Source organism: Cupressus sempervirens, chromosome 3 (genome assembly GCF_028749045.1).
Source record: "Cupressus sempervirens isolate cs-2001-9-10 chromosome 3, ASM2874904v1, whole genome shotgun sequence".
Lineage (NCBI taxonomy): Eukaryota > Viridiplantae > Streptophyta > Pinopsida > Cupressales > Cupressaceae > Cupressus > Cupressus sempervirens.
Window position 1 is genome coordinate 456,596,353 of NC_143120.1, and position 15,315 is coordinate 456,611,667.

At 36.9% G+C, this 15,315-nt stretch overlaps 1 protein-coding gene across 1 annotated transcript in view; it reads left to right on the plus strand.

The window, feature by feature from the left end:
- The first annotated feature begins 2,874 nt into the window (after positions 1-2,874).
- The window catches only part of LOC149567059 (putative phospholipid hydroperoxide glutathione peroxidase), a 64,220-nt gene continuing 51,779 nt past the window's right edge, over positions 2,875-15,315 (plus strand). The window contains exons 1-3 of the mRNA XM_089820280.1: positions 2,875-3,254; positions 3,881-3,957; positions 5,609-5,670. Coding sequence (XP_089676406.1) covers positions 2,964-3,254; positions 3,881-3,957; positions 5,609-5,670 — 430 coding nt within the window. The 5' untranslated portion in view covers positions 2,875-2,963. The remainder of the gene's footprint in view (positions 3,255-3,880; positions 3,958-5,608; positions 5,671-15,315) is intronic.

Here is a 15,315-nt window from a genome sequence, read left to right on the forward strand (position 1 = left end):
AATACCAAAGAGTTCATGAATGCTAGATAACAAAACAAAGAACACATGTTGATTGTAGAGTTGTTGGAAAGATAATCTCTTATTTGGGAATGACCTAGTGACATATTGGGATTTAATGTCACCAACCTCATCATAAGAGTATTGTATTTCCCTCCTTTAATGTGGAGCAAAGCTGTCTTTACATAATTTCATTCCATTGCTAGTTTGATAGCCAATCACTTGAAATTCAACTAGTCTACTCCATAATTTGATAAGTAATCTACACACTTATTTCTCTCATTATAAAAATGGGAGATGTAATGTTTCTTTTGTGGATCAAGGAACACCAAGGTTTCTTTATTCAATGTTTAGAAATTTCTAGGACAATATATTTTAGGGAATTAGAATGTTCACTGAAAATTTCTCTCCATGGTTTCAGATAGAGTATCTTTCAACTCTATTTCTATTCTTTTTTTTTGATCGGTAATAGGTTTTATTTTATTAATATGATAATAATAATTACATCATGATTATAAGGTCCTTAATACTTTCTAAGGGACCATCCTTTACAAAAAGATATATCACCTATACATTCTAAATACAAAAAGCCTCTGCTAGGCTGATTTTCTTGAAAGCCATCATGCCTTTCTAAAAAGGACCTCTCCTAGGTCATTGTTCGAATAATCCTCGAAGCTCCCAAAACACATAATCATTGATTATTTCTGCTATGACATCCTTGTTCTGTAGTAACCTCTTCATCTTCAAAATTGTCATTTCAGAACCAAAACGACCTATGTTGCAAAAGCTTCCTACCTTCAGGCCTCCTCCTCGCCAAAAACATCATATTGCTATTGCTTTCAACTCGCAACGGTCTGTTGTCTACATCCAATGTCGTCCATGAAAACCCTAGGTGTCTTTGCCCTTTCAAAATTTAACATCATCCTTCTACTCTTCATGCACGACAGACATTCCTTGCTAATCGTTTTCTTTTAGGGAAACTTTGTGGAACGGTGGCCACCTTCTTTTGTTCCTCATGGGCCAAGATTGCACATTTGAGTGCATTCCATGCATGGTGACGCTCATTTGTGTAAGCTTCTTTATCTATCTGCCCATGCGGCTAGTTTACAAAGGGAAAAATCCCTTTTTCAACACCTTCTTCCTCATTTTCATAGTCTTCACTAAAATCAAATGCCCATCCTGGATGCACCCATTCCAGTAACGCATCCAAATATGTAATTAGAGCTTCCTCAAAAAGCTCGCTCATTACCCATGCCACAAGTTGCTCATGCTCCCGAACATGCAACTCTATTTCTATTCTTGTTGGCAGAGGAACGTGATAATAATTAAAAAACTCTTCTTTGTTCTTTTCTATTTCATTGAATTTTATATAATACTATTTTCTCTCTTTGTTGCTTTGTTCTCTATTCACCCCTGCTCTCATCATTGCTTTATTCATTCTCCCTCTCTTTCGCCCCTTATCTCATACATGCAAGTGTGTGCTCTCTCTCTCTCTCTCCTCTCTCTACCTGTCACTATTTTTTCATCTCATTTTGTCTTTGTCCACTTCTTTATCTTTGTACCTCTTCGCCTCTGTCATTCTCTCCTCTCTCCTCTCTTACTTCCCCTTTTTTTTAATCTCTTTACTATGTTCTCTCAACCTCCCATCTCTTCCCCTTTCTCTCTTTCTCTTGACCTCCTATTTTCTCTTTATCTAGTTCAATGGCTTATACTTTTGTTTTGCAATTTGATAGTGGGAGTATAATATTAACACCATTTGTAACTACATAGATCTAGAGTTTATGTTCATCCTTAACTATAACATATATTTAAATTTTTTTTAAATTAATGATCATTTCTTTTATGGATATTGCACCATGTCAAATTAGAGTAAACTCAAATTTTCAAACCTAAACTTTCTTTCCCCAATATCCCTTTCTCCATATTATTTATTTCATGTAAAATTCTTTATAATAAGGCAAACACATTTTCCTTGCACTTGTAACAAAAGGACAACTTTAGCAAGAACATCTTCAACCGGCCAACAAACTCCCATTAGTACAAACTTGAGATTGTCTCTTATTCTAACAATTTATAGTAGAAAAACAAAGCTAGACACAATGAGCCATGATATTTTATTGTTAGCTTTATGTTGATACTTCATATTAGATCCTTGCCATTGGCCTTGATCATACTTTCAACCTTTGCAACTCTCTTATTTTTACATAAGGTAGGGATTGTAGCTACAATCAACTCTTGCTTACTCTATACTCTGTTTTCAAAATTTTGAAATTCTTTGTTAATTTTTTTCTATAGCTAATAGGCATTATAATTAACTTCACAAATCATAAGCTCCTAGGTAGTATATAAGTTTTTAACGATTTTTTTTGGTTGTCTCTTTATGTGATCTAATTGCTTAAAGTTATTGTTCTATTTTTATTATTATAGACAAACACAATGAAATTTGTGATATATGCAATAGTTAAAAGACGAACATTTCAAATTATGATCCCAAAATAATCATTTCAAAGTGCCTTTCCTATATTCATATAAAAATATCTTACTAATCAAATACTATTAATACCAATCTTAAGTATTAATCTTGTTACCAACTACTTTTACAACTATTAGATATATTAATAAAGCACTATTTCCCCATTTGATATTTTCTAATTATTTTTAATTAGAACATAAACTTTAAGTAAACATAAGCCATAACTAAATTCCTTCTCCTAACTAGTATTTTGGGGAAAAAAAACACTTGACCTGCTACGGTCAAAATACTGACTTCCTATGGTCAATTCCGCTATAAAATCCATTGAACCACCTGGCAAATATCCCAACCCAATTTGCCTGGTTTTCATAATGATATATTCCAGAAGATTACATATCCACGTCAATCTTAAGATGTGGCATCATATTAGACATATGAAATAATAGTACAGCTTTTGCGCATCGGCTAGGACTCTGCAGCAACATTTTCCGTCATGGCATCCCTTTTCGGAGCATCACCGGTCTGCAATTTATCAACTTTATTTTCTCGGAACAGTGATTCGAATTTCGTGAAAGGAGTACCTCTCGCTGCATATGATTTCTCGGTTAGGGCGCGTCACTTGCCACAAATTGTGAATGCTCTGCCAAAATTGCAGTTGTTCAGCCACACATTTCCCCTTAAATCGTCTAAAGCGTCGGCATTCGGTCTGAAAAGCATTAGATTTCCAGGCATTGCGTTTGCGGCAGCAGTGACAGAGAAAACTATCCACGACTTTACCGTCAAGGTTGTTCCAATCCATTTCCTTTTTTCTGCAATTGGAAATTCTTTTGCTGTGATGGTTTTAGTAATTTCATTTCAACATTGTAAAATTGTTGGTGGGAAGTCTGCTTTGCGCTACCTGGCGTCTGTTGATCCTCTTCAAAATAGACGATTATAGTGGTAGTTCCCAACCCTTTGCTGATTTAGTAGATAATGAAGATATTTTCATTTGGATGTGGTGTTTAACCTGATTTGAGCATTTAGGATTTTTGGTTTTTTATTTTGGTAATTGGGCCTCTACGGACCCAGTCCTAGAATGGGCCTTGTCTAATATTCACCACATTCAAGCCGGGTTCAGCCCTTGCTTGCTGGGGTTTTGGAACCTTGGGGGAAAGCTTCAAAGCTCTCAATTCCATATAAGGAATTCAGCTTATCAGAACTCCATACATTCGTCTACAGCTTGAACATTAGGATCCATATGAATGAATGAATTCCCAACACCAAGCGGTCTAAGTGACCAAGGGATGAGAGCCTGACACTTTACCATCTGATTTAACCTCAATTATTATAAACACAGTTGTGTTGTTTTGAGATATTTTAATTGATTTTACAGAACATAAATAACATGGTATGTGGGGAATTCGACTGCAGGATATTGATGGGAGCGAGGTTGCTCTGAGCAAGTACAAGGGAAAGGTTCTCTTGGCTGTTAACGTTGCTTCTAGATGGTAATCTACCAGAAATTCAATTGCCTTCATATCTGATAGCAAATCAAAATAAGCGTTTGTTTGATGTAATTTTATCATATACTTGTCCCGTAAGTCACTTGGGGGCCACTTCTTGTCTGTTGGCCTAGTTTGAAGAATCACTGTTTAGAGAGTTAAAACTTCTGCAATCTGTACTAGTTATTAGGCAGGGGTCCCATGGGAGGGGCTTGTGCTCTATTTTTGTGGAGTGGGTGACCCCATGATAACTTTTTAAGGAGGGCTAAAGGTTTATTGAGAATCTTTTCTTATAAAATAGGAATCTCAACTTTTTAGCCCTCTTAATTTAAGGGGGTGAAAATGGGGTGGGGCTGGAAATAGCCCCACGAGTTTAGGGAAGGATTTTGCTTTTTGTCAAAAAGCTCTTCATGTTCCCACCAAAATGAAATAATCTCTTTATTTTTTAAATTTATGAGACAACTAGATTCCTTTATTTTAGGAGCAGATTTTTTTAAAGAGGATTCAATATAAAATTCATGGGACCACTTCCCTTTAAATATTCCTAAAAAATCTCAGCTGTACCTGCTCTATTTTTAAGGAAGCAAGTGCCCATGGGACCCCAGTGAAGCAAGCTTCCCGAAAGAAAATGACGTTTCAGGTCACTTCATGTAACCCATCAGCAATCAACATGAAGAATGACACAGATTACGAATTAGAAGTCCTTGAGCAAGCAAATAATTTCGCGTTGTCTTCCTTATAATGAGCGCTGATGGCGTTTCACAAAGAATGGCCTGAAACATTGATATAGATAATCCTTTAAATTCATAGAATTTACCAGATTTTCTTTTTTCTTTGATCAAGTTTTTTAAGGTTAGATCCCACTGATGTCATTTTCTTAAAAAGATTTATGGACTGCGTATGTTCTAAGCTTTTTACAAAATTAACTTATTTGCTAGCATGGTTGTTTTCTTCAATGATTTTTTGGTAGTAGAAGATTGAAATAAAATTTGAATTTTTCTTCAATGTTCAATTGCTTTCTTCAACAATCTATTTACTGGTGATACTTGAAGTCTCCAAGAAAATAAGCCTATTTGTTATCTGGACCCCTTTGTTTAGTTTAAGAATACATTGACAATGGAGCTTAAAGTCTTTAACATAATAAATTTCTTAGTTATTTATTGGCCAAACTTTGGATCAATAATTAAGATAATTGAACTTTTGTTGGAAATTTGGTACCACAAAAAGGTCATTTGGGTAAATTCAATCAAGTGTTTCTGGTATATCAATTTTATGGCGTAATTTTTGTGCTCCTGGGATTTCAGAGCATTTCAGTTGGAGTTAGTTTCCACCAACCTTAACCACATTTGAATGCAATGCAACACTTAAAGATTAGATTAAGGATTCAATTTGTTCTCTTGTACCTGTTGAAAGTGGCTTTTTGTCTTGAACTCAGGCATTAGAAATGGTTGCAGCCTGCTTAAACTACTTGAAATTACAGTTTCCACCGAGTTTAACCACATTTGAATGCAATGCAATACTTAAAGACTAGATTAAGGATTCAGTTTATTCTCTTGTACCTATTGAAAGTGGCTTTTGTCTTGAACTTAGGCATTAGAAATGGTTGCAGCCTGCCTAAACTACTTGAAATTTTCTGTGGTCTGTCTGTATTGTGCAGCGGTTTAACTAATTCCAATTACACAGAGCTATCACATCTCTATGAGAAGTACAAAACTCAAGGTATGTCCAAACCTGAAAATAAGTTTAAAAAGTCATAGAATTACATAATTATTACATAATCAAGGTGTAATGGATGAATCGTGGCTAGTAAATCATTATAGACTATATTAAAGATCCACACAAACCTTTCCATCAGGCATCTGGCAGTGCAGTGATTACATTGCTTGACAATAAATCACATCCTCCTTCCTCCCCTCAAAATAAATTTGCCTTTGGGAGCATTTATGGCTAGTTCTTTTGGTGATAGGTGTTGCTTCCAAATTTCTAACGTTTTTGCATTCTGTTTTACTTGTACACTTTTATAATATCCTTTATCTTTAAAAATGACATATAGTGTGCTATAATGTTTAGCATTCTGCAGGTCATGTTGGGCTTCAAATCACAGGTCTTGGGCTGTTAAAGATAACATTGCTAATATATGCTCTACTCATGTTATGGCTTGAACTGTAAACCCGTATGTTAATATTCTCTGAGTTTGCTAGATTTAGAATGATCAAGATATGTGAGGTCCCAATCTAGTAGGAACTTGAAAAATATTATCAAACAGGAGCAACATGTGAAAAATACGACAATGCTTGGAAAGTTGTGTTCTTAAATTTATGAATCTGGAACAAGTATTGACTGCCTTAAGAGCAAACCACCAAATTTCAATACAAAATATAATTTAGCGCAGTGCAAGGCAGGAGAATCCCCAAAGGAGATGTCCTAGCCCCCAACAATTAACCACACAATGGGATATATATTATAAACAATAACATAGGTATTTAGATCCAGAACAATGCCAATTCTCATACTAGAATCATAAGATTTTCATTCAACATGCCCAGCTGTAATACCTTTTGAGTTACGGCCAAATACAATGCAATTACAACAATAGTTCTGCAAAACCTCGCAAGATTCAATCTCTAGCTAGCCCAGATCCACAATCTAATAGAAAACCCCAAGAAAAATCTAAACTTGTGCACGCAAGCCACCAAGCATCCTTCTTGTTTCTTAAGCCGCAGCTACTAGCTCTACTAACAAACTTTGCTCCTCTCAGCTACTCAATGCTGAATGAATAATGATCCCCTCTTGTCTCAACACAAGACAAGACCCCCTACTTATACTAAACCAAGCTACAAGTTGCCTAGCATAATAGAGATTAAATAAACACTCTCATTAAATACACCCTCAAGCTACAAGTCGGCTTGGCCACAAACATTAAATACAAGAAATAATTAAATACTCAGGACAAGCCCCAAGTTTACAATGCATGACTAACCCAAAAGACCGCATAAGAATACACACACTTACACATAGGTCCACGTGCCATCCAACGATCCAAATCCAAGAGTGCACACGCCAACTCCCACACACCAACTCCCTCGGATCGAAGCTTGCAAATACAATCTCCAATGTCTGCCAGTAAAATAGGAACATGCGAACAACAACCACCAAAATGGCTCTAATGCCAAGACGATTACTCCAATCATCCTGCGCACTTAGGACAAGGTTGCCCAATATGCCTCAAACACAACCCCAACCGTGCGAGCCATAACTCCACAAATCCGAGTCCAAAGGCCTTGCATACATGATTGTTGACTACCCTAGGATGCTCCTGCATCATAATTCAAAGATGATCGCTTCATTACAACACCAACATATAAGCATCACAAGATGTGATTTGTGAGTACAACCCATTTGTGACAAATCCACATATTTATTATGAATTTATTACACTGTGACAACTTTATGTGATGCACGCAGGATAAATCCACACAATGCACTATTAACTAAATAACTAAACTATGATTTTACATTAATCATAACAATAATATATGTTAGGATGCAATGGTCTCAACATGTCCTTACTTTGGGAAAGCCTTGTCCATAAGGCTTGAACTTTGGAAATTGTTGTTTTAGCTGGTGGAGAAGTTACCAAGTTGCATCTTTTGGTCACAAATCTTGCCACCGGACCAAAATATTGATGATGGTGCTACTGTATAGTTGATACAAATGGTTGCTTAGAATAGCTTGAGGCTTGAGGACAATAGAATGTTTGTTTTCCAATTTGAGGACTGGGAATTCAATGAAAGCGTGATGTCCAAAGACCACCTTCAATGGGTTACATAGAAAACATGATGCATCATAGGGGACAAGGGGGCATCTCACTTGTAGGTGACTTCACCAATCTGCTCTAGTATTTTGGAAAGCTTCACAGAATGTTGGTGGCAAGTATTGTTTTATTGTGATTGTCAGGGTGGTTTAAAGGCTTAGAAGAACTAATTCCCCTTTGATGAATGAAGTATGCTTTGAGTGGTGCTGATTTCTCAGCTGTCTCGTATGGTTCTAAGGTAGGGCCACGTTGTCCTTGAGAGTTTGGAGGAGATATTGTTGGTGGCTGAGAGTTGAATTGATTACTTCGCTTTGGAACTGTCTGGTAGGATGTGGGAGATAGTTGAGTTAGCCATGCACAACTTCATATGATGCAATCTTGGTCAAAAAATGATTAGAGGTGTTGTTCCCCCATTTTACAAGGGGTAGACATTTAGCTGACTTAGTTTGTTGTTCTGAAGCAAAGCAATATAAATAAGTTTTAGTTTGTTGTTTTGAAGCAAAGCAATATAAATAAGTCTCATATCATTCATTTACCATCTTTGTTTGATCATCAGCTTGTGGGTGGTATGTCATGTTGTAATTTACATCCCTTGCAGCTTGAATATTTTTTGCCTAAATTTACTTGTGAAGGTGGGGTCATAGTCACAAACAAAGGGGTAGCCATTTAGCTGAGTTAGTTTGTTGTTCTGAAGCAAAGCAATATAAATAAGTCTCATATCATTCATTTACTATCTTTGTTTGATCATCAGCTTGTGGGTTGTATATCATGTTGTAATTTACATCCCTTGCAGCTTGAATATTTTTTGCCTAAATTTACTTCTGAAGGTGGGGTCATAGTTACAAACAATAGAAGTGGGCATACCATGGAGGTGGAAGATATAGTCAAGTAAAATTAGTGCAATAATAGAGGCTTTACAAGGATGGCATTGTTAGAGAGACAATCAATCATGACAAAGAATGAATGATTTGTGACTTGACTTAGTTAGTGCCTTAACAAAATCCATGGAAATGTTTGTCCCTACTGCTCTCAGAATCGACAGTGATGTTTTTTTTGTCATGTCGATATGTATCACACTCTGAAACAAATTTCGAAACAATTTGTTCCGCAGAGTAGAATTCCTAGAAAACTCAATTCATGCTTTGTATCACAAGTATTGCCATCCAAAGTCTATTCAGATCTAGATGTGGGATCAGTTGGTAGCTGATGAATAGTCTTTTGTACCTATGTATCTTGCTTCCACTCTTGTTTGGTCTCCTGCAACTGATTTGGAGTCCATAGGATAAAGCACATAATGTTGCCTGCTCTTCTAATTTCCAATATAGGGCTTTTGCCACCACATTCTCCTATTTTTCAAAGTAATCTCATAATCTTAGCCTAATGATTTGGTGATTTGTTTATGTTATTTTGGCAGAGAAACTCATTGTTTCAGAAAATAGTTTAAGGCTTATGATTGTCTATCTTAATGTTGAATCATGCCCCCAAAAGATATAGCTGCCAAAGATTCACTGCAAGAAGAATGGCTAATATTTCTTTTTCATATGTAGATTTAACCAAATTTCTACTTCAGGTACCTTGCTTATGAATGCTAGAGGTTTTCTTTCTTGCATCGACACTGCCACAATGGCAACCATTGGCGCCTAACTTTCAGTTACAACTGGTTTTGAAAAATTGGGTATGACAATTATTGTTGTCAGTAATTGTTGGTGCTTAGCATTTTAGTTTGATAAAACCTAAAGGAAACACTGAGACCTAAGGGAACATTTGCATAGAATGACATGTTGGACTTATGATATGCCAGTGGCATCGAAGGACCAACATATAAGAGCCGGTGAGCCTCTTTTTCTTCTTTAGGTTTTGTTAGGCCACAAGTGATATTGAGGTTGAATTCAAGAAGGGCGAAGGAAAATACCACCATGCAATTAATTTTGGAAATGAACCATGTCCCAATGCACTACACAACTCCTATATTTGTTATCGAGCTTCAATGCTAGTTTTGTCTGGCAACCTCCTTTAGTAGAAATTCAAGGTGTGAATGCATGCAAGGCAAGTTATGTAGACTACTTTCCCCTTGCCATTTGTGCAAGTGTTCATAAATATATTACAAATTTCCATTCCACTTTTTTTTTTCAAATTGCATTTCCCACTCTACTCTTGCTTTTGGTGGGAAAATCATTAGAAATATTTCAATTTCCCACTCTTGGTGGGAAAGTTCCAAATTTCCCTTTATGACACAAAATCCAACTCCCCATTACGTGTTCACAAATATTTAATCTAATATTTGAATGTCCTTAATGATATTGACAATGTTTGGAACTTTGGACATTCATAAATATTAATTTAATTATTTGCCTTTATCTTTTATGATTAACCTATAGAAGAATAAAATGGGTTTGTACTGACCATAAACAAGGGCACATGACATTAGGGAATATGCAACTCTATTGAATAGTGTGACAACAACATAAATGAAACTAGAACAAACTCAACAAACATGTAGCTTACCTAAATGGCATTTTGAGTTTAAGTTGAACACTATTAATAGTGCTCAAACTAGCCCTACAATGGGGTACAACTTTCCCCAAGGAACACTCAACACTTAAACAAGGAAGGCCCCAATTCAAAATTAGGCCTCTCGAACTTCGTGCAAAATTGAAATCTTTAAACACAACCTAATAGTGCATCAAAATTGGTTTGCTTACCTCCCCAACCTTGCACAACTTAGGTTCTTTGTCTTCTCATGCCCACAATAGACACACACTCTTGCAACATTATAACTCTTAATTCAATCTCGAAAATCTTATACTTACTATCCAACAATAAACACAACTTGGCCTCTTATAGTATTGGTGGGCCCAATCACCTCAATACACATGCTAATCTTGTGACATGTCATCAAATATGATTTAAATTGAAGCCTTCATCCTCTAGCATACTTGATTGCCTCTCCGCACTTGATGAATTCTCCACTTGTATGACTACAAGTTGTCTATCTGTGATCTATCAAGGTGTAAGTTCAACTCAAATTGGTTCCATTAACCCCCACCTATGCTTACCTTCATCACAAGGTATTTTGGATCCAATCTTGTGCATTTCATTAGGACCGAATTCCGACCTCTTAACTTATCCAACAATTTGAAAAATCCTTTGCACCTCACTAGGACAGATTGGTTCTTTGGCAACTCAGCTTTGAGACATCAATCTATACATTCCCTTACATGTTGCATCAACATCCATTGGGGTTTGTACATGATTTCATGCCTTGGAGGGCTCCACACATACCTATAGGAAATTGAAAGTTTCCCTGGATCTAGTTGCTTTTGAATGAGGGCATTAAATTCTTGCTAATATATAGGAAGGTAGATGTGTTTTCTGTTTCAATTGCAAATTGCAAAATTGTTTGATTATGATCAATTGTCCTTCTAATATTATTCTTGTGTTGTATACTCCTTCACCGCTGAGATAGAACATCATGGCACTGTGTGTGTAATGACTTGGTATTGTGAATGAATGACTTGGCACCGTTTATGTCTTGCTGATGGTTCAAGGAAGCATATTACTGGAAATTTACTCAAGATTCCTCATCGTGCTTGTAACCGTCATCTCTTGGCATTCTGCGGGAGTCTCGTCAGTTATCATGAAGTTTCGTGAAATGAGCTTATGGAAAACAAAAAGCATATCACGACAGATTTGATTTGTGTGTAATCAGTATTATCGTGGATGACTCTTTGGCTGATAGTTGTTGTTTAGAGCTTCATTGTTTTATATATATATACACAAATAAAATTTGTAAGACTTTTCAGTATGAGAAGTATTGATGAGATACTCATAGCTGTTGTTATTCTATCATGTATAGCCAAAGTGTTTAATCTGTGAACAAGGTGAATAAGGCTTATTGATTGGATGGTTAGTGTCTTCAATCATAAGCGAGAGATCATTGCATTTGCTTTTGAGAACTCAATAAAGGATCAATATTTTTGTGGGTTGGTTTTTTCACCCTCAAGTGGAGGGTTTTCCCAGGATAAGTTTTGTGTGTCCTGTTCTTTAGTGTTTTGAATTTCAGTTCGTTGCATTTATATATTCTAGTTCACATTTAACATGGTATCTGAGCGAGTCTAAAGAAATGATCCATAACCAAAATTTTAAAGTTTCGAATTACTCTTTGCTCTACTTTTAGTTTGCTTGTTTCATCTTTCTACAATGCTGAATGGAGTGAAAGTTGAAGAGAAATTGGATGGCGCATCCAATTTCACTTCATGGAAATTCAGGGTCCTAATTGTGCTCGAAGAGAATGATCTTCTTAAATGGTGAAGTTTGATGTAATTGAGCCTTCTAATGCAACTAAGAAATTGCAATGGAGAGAGAACAATATCAAGGCAAGGACTTTTTTAATTGATTCTGTTAAGGATCATTTGGTACTTGTCAAATCCAACTTGAGTTTAGCTAAGAAGATGTTTGAATCTCTTCAAAGTTTGTACAAATTCAACAACACGAGCAGAGCTTTAGCTTGAGTGGTCAATTGCTTCATATTAAAATGGCTATAGGACATTCAATTGTTTATTTCTTCATGAAGATTTCAGAATTAAAGGATCAACTCAATGCTAATGGAGATTCCATTGAGTATAAAGATCTTGTTATGTTGGCCATGAACGGCTCCTTCGCTCTTGGGAATCCTTCATTCAAGGAATTAGTGGAAGAGCTGAACTACCCAATTTTGATCTGTTGAGAGCTGATTGCATTAAGGAGGAATGCATATTAGAGGCTAGAGGTAATGGACAAAAATCTCATCATGAAGATCATGTCCTCACTGGCCATACCTCTAAAGGGAAAGGAAAGAAAGGTAACTTCAAGAGGTATGTTGTCGGTAAATTCTATATTGTAGCTGACGGGTAGAATTGTATCTAAAAGGGTGCTTGACGGTTGAGTCACCCCTTTAGGAAAGTATATGTATATCGTCCGTAGGGACTATTGAGGGATTATAATCATTATCATGTCCTTGCTGGCCATACCTCTAAAGGGAAAGGAAAGAAAGGTAACTTCAAGAGGTATGTTGTCGGTAAATTCTATATTGTAGCCAATAGGTAGAATTGTATCTGAAAGGACGCATGACGGTTGAGTCACCCCTTTAGGAAAGTATATGTACATCGTCCGTAGGGACTATTGAGGGATCATAATCATTATCATTGTAAGTGTTGTGCTTGGAGTGCATATTGCGTATATGAATAAAGTCTATGTTCTGTATTACATCTTAATCTACTGAATGTGATAAGTATCCTTTTACCCTGTACGGTAAACATTTGGCATCATTGCTAGTCGAACATGGTATAAAGGAGGTGTTATGAAGATTAATGCCGAATCTGCTTAATAAAGATAGTAATAAGATAAAAGATAAGGATGGGATACACACAGCACAGGAAGTATTGATTTTAGCACAATAGGCGGAGGGCAGATAAAAGTTTCAGCAACTTACTGACGGACACTGAGGGGGTGAAGGAGCATAGACGGAGGGAGTGCATTCACCTAGCAGACCGAGGAGTGTTGAGGAATTGCTCGAAGAAACTCGACAATGATTGAATTTGGTCGAAGAGACAAGGGAGGAATTCCTTAACTTGTAGACACCGAGGGTAGAGAATCTGAACGGAAGGGAAGTAACTCGCATGGCTTGAAGTGCCGAAGGAGCACGAGCGTGGAGTGAACTCTTCGTTCCTGATACACTCGACGAATGGATACAGGTAGAGAATTGACCAACCTCGATTGAGGAAGATCTTTTCACACCGAGTAACGCAGTTGTCCAAAGTAGGGCGGTTGTCCAGAGCAGTGCTGTTGCTTAGAACAACGCGGGTGCTCAGAACAATGCGGCTACAAAGCAAGTACCACTGACTTAGAAGAAAGTAGCAATGGCAGGACCGAAGGAAAAATTGACGAAGTTAAATGACGATGGGACGGTTGATCCAATCAGACACTGCGAAACAATCTGGACGGCGAACGGTGTAATGGACTAGGATGACCGGGTTCGACAATTTTCGGTGACCCTATGAGGTGTATCGATTGATTGGTTTTCGGATGCTGATCCGCAAAAATTAACTACATGGACAAAAGTCAGGAAGGAATTCATAGCAGAGTTCCTACTACTAACGGATGATAACGAAATAGTAGCGGAAATATACAGTACGAAATAGGGGAAGAACAAAAGAATCTAGGTAGATGCAAGAAGGCTGAAGGAGCTAGTGGGGAAAATAGAAAGCCAACCAGCTGATGGATTAAAGAATAGATGGTTTGTTGAAGCGCTACGACCAACAGTGAAGAAAAAGATGAAAATTGTACCTCCAACGTTGTATATAGATGCATATAATCTGGTGATGGATTTGGAGAGCGAGCAAAAAAAGAGCAAGAAGAAGAAAAACAAATTGTTAGACTCAGGTGATTCATTTTTCGAAAGCAGCAATAGTGACGAAGAGTCGAGTAAGAAGGTTCGAGCATTGCAAAAGGATATGTTACAGATGATGGAGTTCAAAAATCTGAAAAAGAATCCTGACTCAGTGAAAGATGAATTGTGGTGTAGGGACTGTAAGGAGGGCCACACAAAGGGCTCCTGCCTGAAAGAACAGTTTTGCGACAGCTGCCAAATTGCGGGACATTCCACTAAGGAATGCCCGTTCAATATGAAAATGAAGGGACATGAGCAAGTGTTACTGATGCAGGAAGTGTCCACCTCAAGAACAGGGACGGACATGAACAACGACACAACCTCAAGAGGATATTGTAACAATTATTACAATAATAGATAAGACGTCTATTATTAGTTAATGATTATCTTGTAAATATCTTTAGCTTTAGTTTGCTTTCGTTTTTTGCTTTCTCTGGAATAGAATGTTTCTATTCTTTACGATCGTTTCCTAAGGAAACATCGTCTCATTCTTTTGTATAAATTGACCTTTCGGTCTCTGTTATTAATAAGCAAGTATTTACCAATTACCTCGTAATATGGTATCAGAGCTAAATACTTAAAATTTTTTCGCAAAAATTTATAATTTCTTCTTGAAATTATTTGTTTAAATTTTTCCAAAATTATTTCAGCTAATTTCTCCAAAACCCACCTAGGGTTTTTCTGCTTGGAGAAATTCTTGAATTACGGGTCTGCAAATCGCATGGAAATCGTGGCCATTTTTTGGAGACTCGTGTTTTTGGGGTGAAAATCTGCATGTTTCTATATCAAATCTTCATGCTCTTAGCCGTCTCAGTCTGTCATCGTGCTCTGGGAAGCAGATTCGACCATTTTTCATCAAGAAATCTGAAGTTTTTTCAAGCTTTTTTCAGCTAGGGCCGTTTTTTTTCGAAACCCTAATTTTTGGGGTCGAAATTTTTTTTTGTTTGCAGATTCTTGGTGGGTTTTTCGAGAGCTCAACTGGGTCGTCCGTTTTTTCTGGGTGCCTCGATTTTTGAGCCAGCGGATTCAGAAAATGACAGTAGATTCCTTCTGGGTTTTTCGAGCTCTCTTTTGGGTCATTCTCTGATTCTTCTGGGTCTTCCGTATTTTTGCCTCGAAGAAC